This window comes from Procambarus clarkii, chromosome 29 (genome assembly GCF_040958095.1).
Source record: "Procambarus clarkii isolate CNS0578487 chromosome 29, FALCON_Pclarkii_2.0, whole genome shotgun sequence".
In the NCBI taxonomy this organism is placed as follows: domain Eukaryota; kingdom Metazoa; phylum Arthropoda; class Malacostraca; order Decapoda; family Cambaridae; genus Procambarus; species Procambarus clarkii.
In genome coordinates this window covers 5,634,992-5,651,263 of record NC_091178.1, presented here as the reverse complement: position 1 = coordinate 5,651,263, position 16,272 = coordinate 5,634,992, and the positions used below count along the sequence as shown (strand labels likewise).

The 16,272-nt window shown below is 46.5% G+C and overlaps 1 protein-coding gene across 1 annotated transcript in view; it reads right to left on the bottom strand.

The window, feature by feature from the left end:
- The window catches only part of LOC123764965 (uncharacterized), an 84,621-nt gene extending 78,600 nt beyond the window's left edge, over positions 1-6,021 (bottom strand). The window contains 1 exon segment of the mRNA XM_045753214.2: positions 5,922-6,021. Within this exon segment, the coding sequence (XP_045609170.2) occupies positions 5,922-6,006 (85 nt within the window). The 5' untranslated portion in view covers positions 6,007-6,021.
- Positions 6,022-16,272: the final 10,251 nt, after the last annotated feature.

The following is a 16,272-nucleotide window of genomic DNA, read 5'->3' as shown; positions in this document are numbered from 1 at the left end:
AGGATGTATCTTTCTCTTCTCGTTGTGCTATAATCCTGTGTATTTAACTGCATATTAAGTTCTTGTGGAGTGTTAAGTATAAGTGAGTGTAATATGTAACGATCTTGGAGAACATATTACTGTTGGTAGTGTCTTATGAGGCTATCGTTAAGTAAAATATGGTCCTGGCGAGACACAAGGCTCCCCCCCCCCCCTGTAGAGCGACGGTCTCGCTTCATGCAGGTCGGGGTTCAATCCTCGACCGTCCAAGTGGTTGGGGCACCATTCCTTTCCCCCATCCCATCCCAAATCCTTATCCTGACCCCTTTCCAGTGCTATATAGTCGTAATGGCTTGGCGCTTTCCCTTGATAATTCCTTCCTCCCCCCTCCCCTCCCCGGGCCTCGGACTTCTTCACGCCACAATTACAATCTCCAGTCATCCATGTGAATGAAATATTCTTTATATTCCTTATGTTCTTGATTTAATAAGGTAGTTGAAGAATTAACTCTCCCAAGTTCATTTTACAGTTTCCTATGGCGTGAGGCCAAGTGATATAAGCAAGCGTATGTAACCACAATGGGCTAAGTGTAGGAAGGAACACTGACCAATAGGTCTGCTGCAGCTCCATACTGCTATGTTCTTATGTTGTGTGGGGCAGTGTGTGTGTATGTGTGCTGGATAATCTCTCTCTTGGTCTTGAGGAGGGCAGCTGTGACCTGGGGCCAGATTCACGAAGCAGTTACGCAAGTACTTACGAACCTGTACAGCTTTTCTAAATTTTTGGCGGCTTTGTTTACAATTCTTAAACAGTTAATGAGCTCCGAAGCACCAGGAGGCTGTTTATAACAATAACAACAGTTGGTTAGCAAGTTTTCATGCTTGTAAACTGTTAAATAAATGTAACCAAAGCCGTCAAAGATTGAGGAAAGATGTACACGTTCGTAAGTGCTTGCGTAATTGCTTCGTGAATCCGGGTCCTGGCTCTTAATGTTTAGTTGGGATTGTTTGGTGATATGTAGTGCTAAGTCTATGTCTTATTACCTATTGTCATTGTATCTCGATTATTGCAGTGGTGTTGGTTGGGATATCCCTGCTGATAATATGGTTGTGTGTAGAAATGATTATGTTCTCTGGTAAAGCCTTGTTGTTTGTTCATTGTTATGTGCCTTTGAAAGAGAGGTCGAAGTCTTGCATATACTGAAATCGTTGGGGCTGTCAGTCCCAAGTGGGCCTCGTGAAGACATAGGCAACATCTCTCTCTTTCAAGGCGTTTTGCTTGATGTCTGGAGAGTATTTCATGAGCAACTTGACAGTCTTCTTGCTCTTGTAGTATATTGTCAACTATTGTCTGGTTAGTGTCAGTAGGAGTCGCGATTCTATCAATAATGTCTTTCTGAACTCTCTTCCATTTCGTGTGTCGTGGAAAGAGAAGTTTACGTAGTAAAGTTCAATAGATGGGGTGGAGAATAGTGCTAGTAGTTTCATGCAAGATACACGCTATCTCAGATGACACGACCACACTACAGTATCTGCCCCACTCATTAACTATTCTACAGGAACTTCTGTTCCACACCACACCAAAAACTGGAGGCAAGATCCCTAAAATACATTGATAGAAATACGACCCCCCTATGACAACCTACTACAAGATATCCAGAGAAGTTAAAATAGATTATGTTTCCATAAAGTTATACAAAACATTTGAAGCGTCCAATACAGGATGGCAGGACGTAAACTTGAAGGAGTCTAAAAAGTTATGCAAAGAATGGCAATTACCTTCGGACCGGTCTCCTCAGGCAGTTTTTTGTGGAACCGTTCCTAAAAGGCACTCAACTGGCGCCGGCGTGCCTCGTGCAATGTTTACTTAGACGATCTATTAAACTTTTTGTCCCAAAAGTCTGAACTTGCGTAAATGGGTCCGCTATAACCTTTAATTTTACGAGACAGGAAACACTTGTGGTTAGATAGACTGCAACTAGCCGGGTTTAGTGTCAAGATGACAACGGAAAGACTTAATGAATAAAGGTGAAGTGGACATTCTGGGAATGAGATTAAATTTCACTGTGAGAAAAAAAAGAGCCTCGAGCAGAACCCATCTTGAATTTGCTTGACAGTTGAAGTTGAGAAAGTCTTTTAAGAACATAAGAACACGTGGCCCCATAAAGTGAGGTGATTTGATGAAATAACTGTGCCCAAGATTCCCATCAAAGTGCCGTCGGGACAGTGGGTCAAATAGCCTCGGCTATCATCGTCTTTTGTACGGTCACACACACACACACACACACACACATATATATATATATATATATATATATATATATATATATATATATATATATATATATATATATATATATTATATATATATATATATATATATATATATATGTGTGAGAAATAGATAAGTTTATGTATGTGGTTGCCAGGGTGGATACGCAAGTATAGTCCCACACCAACTGTCTGTCACCCTTCCAAGGGTGCAGTGTGATTCCATCTGGTCGGCCGGCAAAGCTAACTAAGTTTTGGTTCAATAGATTGCGAGGCTCTCTCTCTGCTGGACACTGGGCAGAGGCAAGGCTCCTCTTAAAGATATCATTGACTTCGTCGTGTCTAGTGTGCCAACAACCTGATTTTCCACAATGCAGGCCATGCAATCCATATTTGTCTGCATCTGCCTCGCCGCAAATACACCTATGAACAGTGTGGATAGGGGCAGCAAGGCGGAGAGCGACTGCAATACGGAGCGACTGCAGATCAAGACATGTGCCTATTGCAGACATAGGGACTGCCAAAAGGAAGTCCCCTGCATGGGGAGCTTGCACAGCTGAGAGGCGTGCACGATCACTGGAGGGTTGTTGCTGCCTCCAGCAAAGCTGTGGCTTCTTTGTCTACAATGGGACTGTCCCAGCTGGATTGTTTCTTGGCTTTTGGCATGGTTGGTCTGAGTGCTGGGTCTGCCATGGTACCACATTTTGAGTCACATTCCGTGTAGTGGGAGTCCTGTATCCCTGCTGAGTCACACAGGTTGTCAGGTAGAATTTCCTTAACCAGGTCATCTGATACTGAGGAGGAAGACAGGAAGGCTGGGACGGCAATTTGGGTGGCGGTGCGGACACCCAAGCTGCCGAGCCTGACAGGAAGAGTGGCTTGTTTCCATTGGCACTCATTGAGGGAAAGGTTGACACCTTTTTCTAGCATGGTCTTCAGTAATAGGTCATACTCTTCAAGCTTTGGGCTGTCACTACACTACACTACACTACATTACACCTGGTACAACTTCTACCAGGTGTAGTTGTACCTAAGTTCAAGAAGTTAGGTAGTCTGGTTTCAACTCTTTTGACCATGTCGTAGCTCAGTCGATTAAGGCAGTGTTTGGGATGATCTCGGACTTAGGTTCGAATCCTCGTCACGGCCCTTGTGGATTTGTTCATTTGGGCTGTCGTAGGATGGGGTGCACCTCAGAAAGTAGGTTAGCCTCGGAAGGAATAGGCATTTGGTGAGGATATAAAAAGCATCGTGGGCATCGATGTCACTTATCCTGTCTTCCATCCTACTGAGGGACTGTGATCTTCTTATCAGGGATCTCCTCAGTGGCATTAGACCCAAGGGTGGGGGGGGGGAGGGCCCTCCAAGGAGAGTGCTGCTCACAGCGCTAATGGCATGAGCTCCAGCCAAGGCAGACCTTACTCTAGCTATGATGTCTGGGTTGGAGGAGAATACTTCACACTGGGAAGGGTTCAGGAAGAGACCCAGGCTTACTTCTTGCTCCCTTATTTTTCTGATGTCTTCCAAGTGGATGTCAAGGGTGCCAGCTATAGTGCCATCATCCAAAAACCAGATGTTGAACTCGCTGGATAAGCTTTCAGTGACTTCTCTGAAAGTGACTAATATATATATATATATATATATATATATATATATATATATATATATATATATATATATATATATATATATATATATATAATATGATATAATATAAGGTTGCAGATGGGGTGAAGAAAGGTATATAATACAGGTTGAGGAAGGGTTGGGAGACAGGAGAGAGAGGCGAACATGTGTGGTGGAGCTGGGGACCACGCCCGCCACCAGCGCTGGGGTTCATCCCTGGTTTTTTACTTCAGTTTCCCCCAAGGACGCCAACACCGGCAGCCTTCGCCCCCTGGAACCAAAGAGGCGGCGGGTCCAGTCAACTGGGACAAAGAGAACAATGTTTGGCTTAGTACGTCATTTGTTTTTAACGCCCCCGCTGTGTTGACACTTGTCTTCTCCAGCGGCAACTTTAGACCAAGGCAACTTTAAGGAAAGCCCCATCTTCCTCCTCCTCCGTACAAGTGTGATCCACCGCATGCTGGAAGCTGTCAGATATGTGGGAGTGTGTTCTTGTGGATGGCGCCAGCTCAAGAGGTCTGCAATATCTATTATTTTCTAATGTTTGCGTGAGCCGCAGGCGTAACTTCCCACCGATTTGCCTGTCTGGTGTTGAGGTGGCCGAGGTGCCTGACCGTCCTTGCAGTGTGGCGTCCCTGCAGTGTGGCGTCCCTGTAGTGTAGCGCCATCGGTGTGGCGTCGTTGGTGTGTACCCACCTATAATTCATGTAGCTGTGATTGCGGGGACTGAGCTTAGATCTCTTAGATCCCGCCTCTCATACGTCAGTCGACTGGTGTACAAGTTGCCCATCATTTTGGCCTCTGTCTTACCTACATTTGACGATGAACGCATAGCGTCACTTAACATTTGTTCATGCCATATATTTTTACTCTGACACTGAATTTTTTTTTTAATATCTTTGTGGTTAATTCGGGTACGTAGTTTCCCGTGTTCCCTAACCTCAGAAAATTATACATATTCTCACTGTAAAACACGATTTGTGTTCCCAGTAATCAAATCAAGCCAGTGTTTCATACACTCTCACCAGAAATTGATCGGCAAAATAGTATTATGTGTCTTTACCGCGTAAAGTCGAGAAGTACAATTTTTTCCCTCCATGAGGGTACAGTGGTGTACCCTCTGTACGGTACAGGAGCAGACTCCCAAGCCACAGTTCACCAAGTAAAACGACCCGCTAATTGGTTTGCAGCGATGACTCCAATTACTTGTGGGCGAACACGGGAGTACCGTTTAGAATCGGCGCCCAACCGCCCCAGTCCAGGGCGGGAACCCGGGAGGAGCCCGCTGGCCAGGCATATGGAAGGGGTACCCATCTAGTGGTATTTGTGGGGGTGAGTCACGGATCTTGGGCGCCGCCTCTCGACCATTAATGGACTGGTAAATAGGTTTCAGAGCCTATTGGGCTCTGTCAAATTTTAATTTACAGCTATGTATGACTTTCGCTTCCACCACTTCACTTCTTAGCGCATTCAATTTGTTCATTATTCTGAATGAAAAATTACTTTTAATGCCTATGTGGCTTTTGAGTACTTAGTTTCCATCTGTGTGCGCTTGTTTGCGTGCTGACCATGCTAAATAGCCTGGCCTTGTCTGCTGTGTTTATTCCCCTGATGTTTTGTCTGTGGTAATTATATATGTTCTGTTTCTTCTCTCCCTCAGGGACGTGAGGTGTAACTTGTTTAGTCTTTGCTGGTGACTCGTATCACTGAGGTGTTGGGCTGGTCCGGTGGCTGAACCTTCTCCAGTTCCCTCTTGTCTGTACCGAGATAAGGGCTCCACTCTGGTCCATATTCCAGTTATTCTCACATTAACCATCCGTAAGTCTCTGAACGTATCTTTGGCTCAGCTCTCAAAAAATCAGTCCTTATATCAGGCAACCTTCCCTAAGCCACTTGAATGGTGCACAGGGAAGGTTGTGAGCTTCTGGTGACAAGTTAGGTGTAATTCAACCCTCAAGTCAAGTTCCATCCACGACACATTGCACAAGTATTGCATTCCACAAGAGCTGAATAGTATGTAATAGATTTACAATAATAATGGGTACTCACCTGAGGCCAAGACGACGAGGTGCAGGAAGGTCAGCTTCACCATGGCCGGCCAGGCCCTCCAGGTCTCACTCACGCCCGCCACCATGCTGCAGAAATGCACGTGGAAGTTATACTGAAACTCTGGTGATTGGAATTACTTTTAACAAGGTTGTTCTGGCATATTATTATGATTCTTGTTCACGTTCACGGGATCCAAGAGCTAAAGCTCAGCCGCCCCAATCACAGCTAGACGACTTGGGTGGGTACACCCGCCCTGTGTGTTGTGATAGTGTTGTACACCCGCCCTGTGTGTTGTGGTAGTGATGTACACCCGCCCTGTGTGTTGTGATAGTGTTGTACACCCGCCCTGTGTATTGTGGTAGTGTTGTACACCCGCCCTGTGTGTTGTGATAGTGTTGTACACCCGCCCTGTGTGTTGTGGTAGTGTTGTACACCCGCCCTGTGTGTTGTGGTAGTGTTGTACACCCGCCCTGTGTGTTGTGATAGTGTTGTACACCCGCCCTGTGTGTTGTGATAGTGTTGTACACCCGCCCTGTGTGTTGTGGTAGTGTTGTACACCCGCCCTGTGTGTTGTGGTAGTGTTGTACACCCGCCCTGTGTGTTGTGATAGTGTTGTACACCCGCCCTGTGTGTTGTGATAGTGTTGTACACCCGCCCTGTGTGTTGTGGTAGTGTTGTACACCCGCCCTGTGTGTTGTGGTAGTGTTGTACACCCGCCCTGTGTGTTGTGATAGTGTTGTACACCCGCCCTGTGTGTTGTGGTAGTGTTGTACACCCGCCCTGTGTGTTGTGATAGTGTTGTACACCCGCCCTGTGTGTTGTGGTAGTGTTGTACACCCGCCCTGTGTGTTGTGATAGTGTTGTACACCCGCCCTGTGTGTTGTGGTAGTGTTGTACACCCGCCCTGTGTGTTGTGATAGTGTTGTACACCCGCCCTGTGTGTTGTGATAGTGTTGTACACCCGCCCTGTGTGTTGTGATAGTGTTGTACACCCGCCCTGTGTGTTGTGGTAGTGTTGTACACCCGCCCTGTGTGTTGTGATAGTGTTGTACACCCGCCCTGTGTGTTGTGGTAGTGTTGTACACCCGCCCTGTGTGTTGTGATAGTGTTGTACACCCGCCCTGTGTGTTGTGGTAGTGTTGTACACCCGCCCTGTGTGTTGTGATAGTGTTGTACACCCGCCCTGTGTGTTGTGGTAGTGTTGTACACCCGCCCTGTGTGTTGTGATAGTGTTGTACACCCGCCCTGTGTGTTGTGATAGTGTTGTACACCCGCCCTGTGTGTTGTGGTAGTGTTGTACACCCGCCCTGTGTGTTGTGATAGTGTTGTACACCCGCCCTGTGTGTTGTGGTAGTGTTGTACACCCGCCCTGTGTGTTGTGATAGGATAAAAGAACTCAATTGAAGTTTTTCTAGATGTTTTGAGCCAGTTTTCATCCCTGTTTTGGAGGGGGGGCTGATGTAATTTCTTGTGTATGGTCACCCATCGAATTCTTTTGCGTTCTCCTTTCCTCTTTAGGATTTTGTTTTTTGACAAATTCAGTGATCATTGTGAAATTATCCCATGAAGCTTCGATGTCTTGATCTTTTATTAACTCCCTCAAGGAGGTATTCCTCCTTATTCCTCTCTTTCATTGATAGTCTCCTCAAAGGTAGTCAAAGGAGTCCTTGCTTTTGACCTCTATGTAGGATTCTGTTATTGTATATCATCTCAGGATATAATGGTCACACGAAGGAGTACTCTTCTCTCCTATCTGGAGGTGACTGCTCACGCTCTCCTCTGATGTTAGCACAAGATCTGGACTACTGTTACCTCAGGTTGGCTCAGTCACGTGTTGTGTGGGAGAGTCCTGTATAAGATGGGAAACCTACCCCCCCCCCCTCTCCCTCCCTCCCTCTCTCTCTCTCTCTCTCTCTCTCTCTCTCTCTCTCTCTCTCTCTCTCTCTCTCTCTCTCTCTCTCTCTCTCTCTCTCTCTCTCTCTCTCTCTCTCTCTCTCTCTCTCTCTCTCTCTCTCTCTCTCTCTCTAAACTTCCTAAAAACTTCCATTTGTGATACTGACTCATACACATTGTCATGAATAGACGCTCGCTAGTATGAAGGCCCTGAATATGTGTATAAATCACCTAATGTTTGACCAGGTCCTCTGAGATTAAAAAATAGCTTCGGGGACAGACTCAACTGTTACAGTACAGCAAGAGTATTGGGCAGCGTCACTCATCCTGTGAGTGAACATGTCGCCATAGGAACAACAATGGGCAGCGTCACTCATCCTGTGAGTGAACATGTCGCCATAGGAACAACAATGGGCAGCGTCACTCATCCTGTGAGTGAACATGTCGCCATAGGAACAACAATGGGCAGCGTCACTCATCCTGCGAGTGAAAATACCACTAAAGCAGCATGAAATAGTGATGTATTGTAGATATTCTTCCCAGGCAGAAACTGGCTGGTCAAGATTAGAGACGACACTAACCTTGAAGACGCCCTCGGTGGTGACCCTAGGCACCCTCCACACTGGAGGCCTACCATCCTGGTACGTGGCCCAAGACCATAGGGCCTCCTTGACTTGTATTGCTCGTAACTGGGGACACTGAGAGGCGGGGACAGAGTGAGAGGCAGGGGGGACAGGGTGAGAGGCGGGGACAGAGTGAGAGGCAGAGGCGACAAAGCACGAGGCAGAGGCGACAAAGCACGAGGCAGAGGGGGACAAAGTACGAGGCAGAGGGGGACAAAGTACGAGGCAGAGGCGACAAAGTACGAGGCAGAGGCGACAAAGTACGAGGCAGAGGCGACAAAGCACGAGGCAGAGGGGGACAAAGTACGAGGCAGAGGCGACAAAGCACGAGGCAGAGGGGGACAAAGTAAGAGGCAGAGGGGGACAAAGCACGAGGCAGAGGGGGACAAAGTACGAGGCAGAGGGGGACAAAGTACGAGGCAGAGGCGACAAAGCACGAGGCAGAGGGGGACAAAGTACGAGGCAGAGGCGACAAAGCACGAGGCAGAGGCGACAAAGCACGAGGCAGAGGGGGACAAAGTACGAGGCAGAGGGGGACAAAGTACGAGGCAGAGGCGACAAAGTACGAGGCAGAGGCGACAAAGTACGAGGCAGAGGCGACAAAGCACGAGGCAGAGGGGGACAAAGCACGAGGCAGAGGGGGACAAAGTACGATACAGAGGCGACAAAGCACGAGGCAGAGGGGGACAAAGCACGAGGCAGAGGGGGACAAAGCACGAGGCAGAGGGGGACAAAGTAAGAGGCAGAGGGGGACAAAGTACGAGGCAGAGGGGGACAAAGCACGAGGCAGAGGGGGACAAAGCACGAGGCAGAGGGGGACAAAGTAAGAGGCAGGAAACATGTAGAAGTGTTAAGCCAGCGAGGCTGCTAGGCTTCCACATTAAAAACAATGAACATGCAACAGTATTCCCACAACAGTATACACCTGACAGAACAGGCAAAACAACTTCGTAAACACGTGCCATAAAACACCTGCAACATTCGCACGGTCATGAACACACCACCTCAGCCTCACTCACACACCTGCACCTACAATCCCACAGAAAACGATAACAAATGCTCCTAAAAACAACACGAGCCTAACACATAAACAATTACTACCACTTATTACCAGTTCGTAACACGGAAAATAAAATAATGTTGAGGGTAGCTTGTATACATGTTGATGAAGTGTCGCGTGGAAGTGTTTTATCAAATTTGAATAAAGTGTTTGTGTGGGAGACTTTATCAACAAATAAAGTCGACGCTCATCTCGGTGTTTGTTGACATTGTTGCCGCCAGTTTTTCCTCCGCCGCCAGCTGGTGGACACAGAGGACGGTTATTACACCAACATAACCACGTGGACTCAACAGTATAAGCACTTGGTTATAATCTAGTCACAGATGCTTTATAGCTACGAAAAACTTTTTCAGACCTAGAGGGTACGCACGCACGCATGCATGCACGCACGCATGCATGCACGCACGCATGCACCACACACACACACACACACACACACACACACACACACACACACACACACACACACACACACACGCACGCACGCACGCACGCACGCACAACAGCTCACTGAATGAGAGCGAAACTGCTGGTCATGGGAGACCTAAATCATGGAGAGATCAATTGGGAATCAAGGAATCCCCATGGCGGGGAGGAAACGTGGGGAACAAAGTTAGTAGACGTTATAGGCAGGAATTTCCTAACACAGCATGTGAATGAAGACGCAAGGGAAAGAGGAGGGGATACACCGAGCCTATTAGACCTGATTTTCACCCAGAACGTGGAATACATCGTGAATTTGGAACATAAAATATGTCTAGATGCCAGTGACCATTGTGTCCTAGTCTTTGACTACATGATGGAGCCTAAGATTGTGATCACGGGACAAAAAGTCTGGAAAAGGAGAGTTGACTACAGGAAAGGAGGATTACGGGAGGATAAGGGAATACCTGGAAGAAGTGCAGTGGTAGGAAGAAATTAGAGGAAAAACAGTCCAGGATATGATGGACCTGGTCAAATGGAAATGCCAGGAGGCCGAAGAGAGATTTATACCAACAGTAAAGAAAAAAATTAGGGGGAATATAATAACCCATGGTTTAATAGACAGTGTCAGGAAGCAAAAAAGGAGAAGCAGGAGGGATTGGAAGAAGTACAGAAGACAAAGGACAGAGGACAACAGGATTAGATGCAACAGAGCTAGGAACGATTACATTAACATAATAAGAGTATCGGAAACAAATTATGAGAACGATTTGGTGATCAAAGCAAAAAAGCAACCTAAGTTACTACACAGCCATATAAGAAAGAAAATGTCAGGTGAACGACCAAGTGACAAGAATAAGGGAAACAGAAGGAGCATATACGGAAAGTGACGAGGAAATCTGCGAGGCACAGAATGCCAGTTTCCATGGAGTGTTCACAACCGAGCCTGAGCAGCTCCCATTGTTAGGAGAGATTACCTCTAGATGAAAGATTATTAGATATAGAGGTGACAGCAGAGGAGGTAATGAAACAGTTGACAACACTGGATACAACTAAAGCAGTTGGACCAGACAAAGTATCACTGTGGATACAAAAAGAGGCAGCGCAGGCCCTCAGCGTGCATCTGGCAAAGATCTTTAATGAATCACTTATAACAGGAGAGTTGCCCAGTTGCTGGAAGATGGCAAACGTGGTACCAATCTTCAAGAAATGGGATAGGGAGGAGGCACTTAACTATAGACCTATATCACTGACAAGCATCCCCTGCAAAATACTTGAAAGAATCATAAGGTTAAGACTTGTTGCATACCTGGAGAACATTAGTTTTGTAAACAAACACCAACATGGGTTCATGGAAGGGAAGTCATGCCTAACAAACTTCCTGGATTCTATGATAAAAGAACAAGAATAGGGACAGGACAGGGAAGGATGGGCAGACTGCATATTTCTGGACTGCCAAAAAAGCCTTTGATACAGTACCGCACATGAGATTGCTATTCAAACTTGAGAGGCAGGCGGGAGTGAGTGGAAAGGCCCTAGCATGGGTAAGGAACTACCTAACAGGCAGGAGCCAGAGAGTAACTGTAAAAGGCGAGAAGTCGGACTGGCGAACAGTAACGAGTGGAATACCTCAAGGATTGATGCTGGGACCAGTTTTATTTCTAATGTACATTAATGACATGTTTACAGGAGTAGAATCTTACATGTCGATGTTCGCGGATGACGCAAAATTAATGAGAAAAGTTGTAAGATGAGGATTGCAGGATCCTCCAAGAGGACGTGAACAAGTTGCAGAGATGGTCAGAGAAATGGCTACTGGAGTTCAACACGAGCAAATGTAAACCTATGGAAATGGGATTAGGTGATTGGAGACCAAAGGAACAGTACACAATGAAGAGAAACTACCTACCTGTGACGATTCGAGAAAGAGACACCTAATCTAACTCCTGAGGCACATATAAATAGGATAACGACAGCAGCGTACTCTACACTGGCAAAAGATAGAGCATCATTCAGAAACCTAAGTGAGGAGGCATTTAGGGCGCTTTACACTGCCTACGTGAGGCCAGTCTTAGAGTATGCCGCCCCATCATGGAGTCCCCACCTGAAGAAACACATAAGGAAACTGGAAAAGGTTCAGAAGTTTGAGACGAGGCTCGTCCCAGCGTTACGAGGGATAGGGTATGAAGAGCGCCTGAAGGAACTGAGCCGTACGACACTAAAAAAAAGAAGGGAGTGGGGGATATGATAGAACATATAAAATACTCAGGGGGATTGACAGAGTGGAAATAGACGAAATGTTCACACTGAATACTAACAGAACGAGGGGTACATGGGTGGAAGCTGGAAACTCAGATGTTAGGAAACACAGAGAGTTAGGAAATTTCAAATAGGTGAGTACACACACACACACACACACACACACACACACACACACACACACACACACACACACACACACACACACACACACACACACACACACACACACACACACACACACACACACACACACACACACACACACACACACACACATGGGTTCTGTGATTGTTGTTGTCTTACATTCAGCTACTAGGAACCAAAAGTTGCAAGTAGCACGGGTTATGATAAGCTCGTAGTGGATTTACCTGACACAGGCGCGGGGCTGTAACTGGTTCTCAGATGGCAAATCGTGCCTTATGGGTTTAATTGAATTCTATGACCAGGCGACACAAATTAAGCAGTAGGGGGAGCAGATTGCATTTTCTTGAACTATCAGAAGCTTTTGATACAGTACCCCGAAAGAAGGCTGTTGCATAAATAGGAGTAACAGATAAGGTGATTCAGTGGATAAGGGAATACCTAAGAAACAGAAAACAGACAGTTACTGTGAGAGAGGAGACGTCAGAGTGGCGATATACTCGCCAGTAGAATCCCACAGGATTTTGTACGTGGACCTATCCTGTTTCTGAGATACGTAAACGATCGTTCAGAGGGTAAAGACTCATTCCTTTGTGTTTGCTGACGATGCTAAAATTACGAGAAGGATTCAGACACAGGTAGACAGCAAGAGACTACAAGATGGCCTGGACAAACTGAAGGAATGGTCTAACAAATGGCTACTAGAGTTTAACTCAAGTGTAAAGTAATGAAATCTTTCAGGATTCAGGGAGAAAGATCTGGGAGTTGCTATCACTCTGGTGTCTGTCCCTTGAAGCCCACATCAAAAAGGATATCATCAGAGGCTTATGCCTTTAGAAACTTGTGTAAGGAATCATTCAGAACCTTGTACACCACATATGTCAGACCAATCCTGCAGTACGCGGCTCAAGTGTAAATTCCATATTTAGTTAAACACAAGACGAAGTTCGAGAAAGTTTAGAGGTATGGCACCAAACTAGTCGGAGTTGAGAAGTATGAGCTACAGGGAATGACTTTTGGAATTAAACCTCATGTCACTGGAAGACTGAAGGGTTAGGGGAGATATGATTACCACCTACAAAAATCTCACAGGAATTGACAAGATAAATAAAGGCAAACTATTTAGCAGGGTTGGTACACGAACAAGGGGACAGGTGTAAACCTAGTACATAAATGAGCCACAGACATTAGTGGGTTTGTCAGTGTCAGAGTAGTTAACAAATGGAATGTTCTGGGAAATGATGTGGTGGAGGCTGACTCCATACACAGTTACACATGTATATAACTAACCATTCAGGCTTGTTCGCACACATGTATATATGATTGAGCCCAATAGGTTTGGGAATCTGTTCACCATAACATCAATATTTTAACATGTTAAATCTGCGTTTTATTTTAATGTTTTCACCTCCATGGACCTCGTAGTTGAGGTGCCACATAAGTAGTTAACTGGCGGCCAGTCAAGCCACAAAACTCATAAAGAAAAGTTCCCAGATATACTTATATGACTCCTACTGACAGTTTAAGAAACTAAACACAATTTCTAAGAACTTTGAAGAAAAGTTCAGGACAAGGAAACAGCATCCATGGATGCTAAGAAAAAGTCCAACTTCTGAACAACAATTAATGTTCTAATGTGGTTTTATAACAAGTTTGGTGATGGGCTTAAGGCTTGTTGACCTCTGGAGGGATGACTAAGGCAGTGACACTTCATTACTGACCAACCAGCAAGTGTACTTCATCCGTAACTGCAGCTCAGGACTAACATAAATTCTCTGTGAATATACTCAAAGAAGAAGAAGAAACATATACGTCTCTCGAGGAATATATAACGGGACATAACTTGTGTTATAATACCAGACCTGTACTAGAGCGGAGTTGTGGAGTTATTGGGGGGGGGGGTAGAAATAGCCTAGGCTACTCTATCCCTTTGAGATGTATTTCTTTCTTATCACAATAAACATACTTGTGGAGTTATTGGCTTGTCAGAACACGGGTGGTGACTCCCGTGTTAGACCGTCCCGTAAATTAGACTGCGTCTCGAACTGGCACCATAACTCTCAAGCTTTTGAACAAATCCACAAGGGCCGTGACGAGGATTCGAACCTGCGTCCGGGAGCATCCCAGACACTGCCTTAATCAACTGGATGCATCACGTTAGTGTGATCTTTGTGTGTAAATCACAAGCTTTTCGTTGATCTACACGAGCAAATTGAATTACTAAAGCTACGAAAAGTTCAGAAATAAAATTTGAGTACTGTACTAATTTTATGGTACCACAAACTGTACCAACTTTATATTAGCACAAAGTGTACCTCAGGTTAACATGTGCATCAACTACAAACATCGGTCGCAAAGATGTACTAAAATCCCTTTCACTTAGAAACGCACTAAATAACTACTTCACTGAAAGCACAGACGACACCAGCCACAATGCTGAGGCACTCTGCCAACAATACAAGCAACAGGCACTGTTCCTGGTGTGACCATCCGTCACATGTACACCAAATGTTCACAAATCGTTCAACTGATCACTACTAGCAACAGGTCCTATGACGTCCTCGGTAACTACGACAGCATGGAAGAGTCACCAGCCACCAGAGTCGCCACATTGATGAAGTACGAACACAAAGAGCCCGCCTCAGGTGAGCCAATGCGTGCGCCAGCGTGTGTGTGTGTGTGTGTGTGTGCGTGTGCGTTCGAGTGCTCGCGCGTGCGTTTGTGTGATACGATGGACAGCTTCTCGCTGCCCGGGCGCCCGCCCAGCACCGCTTACCCTCTGTGGATATGGTACGTCTGGCCTGTATCGTCTGCCCCGTGTCTACTGCCCCTTGGACCCTCTGCTCCACCCCGACGCGCCCTAGAGGAGGGGGAAGGGGTAAGAGGCAGAGACGTTGGTGGGGGATTAAGGGGGGCATGGGAGGAGATCTCGACTCTCAAGGGGTTAGCAGTGGACGGGATGTGGGCAGGGCATCGCAGGGCGTAGTGTCTTTGCGACTGAAGATGGATGGTTGTGAGACAGGCGAGCGAGAGGTGAGACAAGGCTTGTGGCACCCCGAGGGCATGGACGAAGACGAAGACTTAAGAACTGGCGAGAAGAGGAGAAGAGTACACTAAAGATAAGAACAAGGAATTAAGAGAGAGTGAAGAAGGGGAAGAATGTAAACAATACACACAGAAATCACAATAAAGTGACATTGAACAAATCCACAAGGTTCGAACCCTCATTCTTGTGGATTTGTACTTTTAATGTAAACAATAGTGAGAAAGTCATGTGAGAAGTGGGGAGAGAAGTGTGTGGGCGGCGGCGATGACCACAAGGGCGCGTAGGAGTGCGCTAGGTCCGGCCAGAGTCTAGCCAGCGAATTAGGGAGGTGAGAGCAGCGGGGGTGATGGATGGCGATAGTGCGGGCGAGGAGAGGGCGGCGCCATGGTAGGGGGATGGGGATAAAAACGCGTCAGGAGTGGCGGGGGTGTACATAGAATGTCCGTGTGAGTCTCTCAGGCTCCAGGATGATGACGTAACGCCTGCCTCAAGTTCCCCGTGAGTAACAGGCCGTCCACGTGCCGTACAAGACCTCAATAAACAAAACACTGGCGAGCTCCGATTGATTGATGATTGATGAAGATTAAGCCACCCAAAAGGTGGCACGGGCATGAATAGCCCGTAAGTGGTGGCCCTTTTGAGCCATTACCAGTATCAAGAGCTGATACTGGAGATCTGTGGAGGTGCGACTGCACCCTGCGTGACGGGAGATGTCTCCCTGGCGAGCCCCGGCCGATCTGGCCATTAACCATCCTGTATAAGGGATAATTATGATGGGGGATAAGTCGGTGGCTTACAGGCTAAACTGAACATGCAACGCACGGAATAATAACAGAAATGTTAAAGTAGTTACAATTGCAAACATAACCCCCCCCCCCCAATGAACTGCAAATTTAAGGTCAT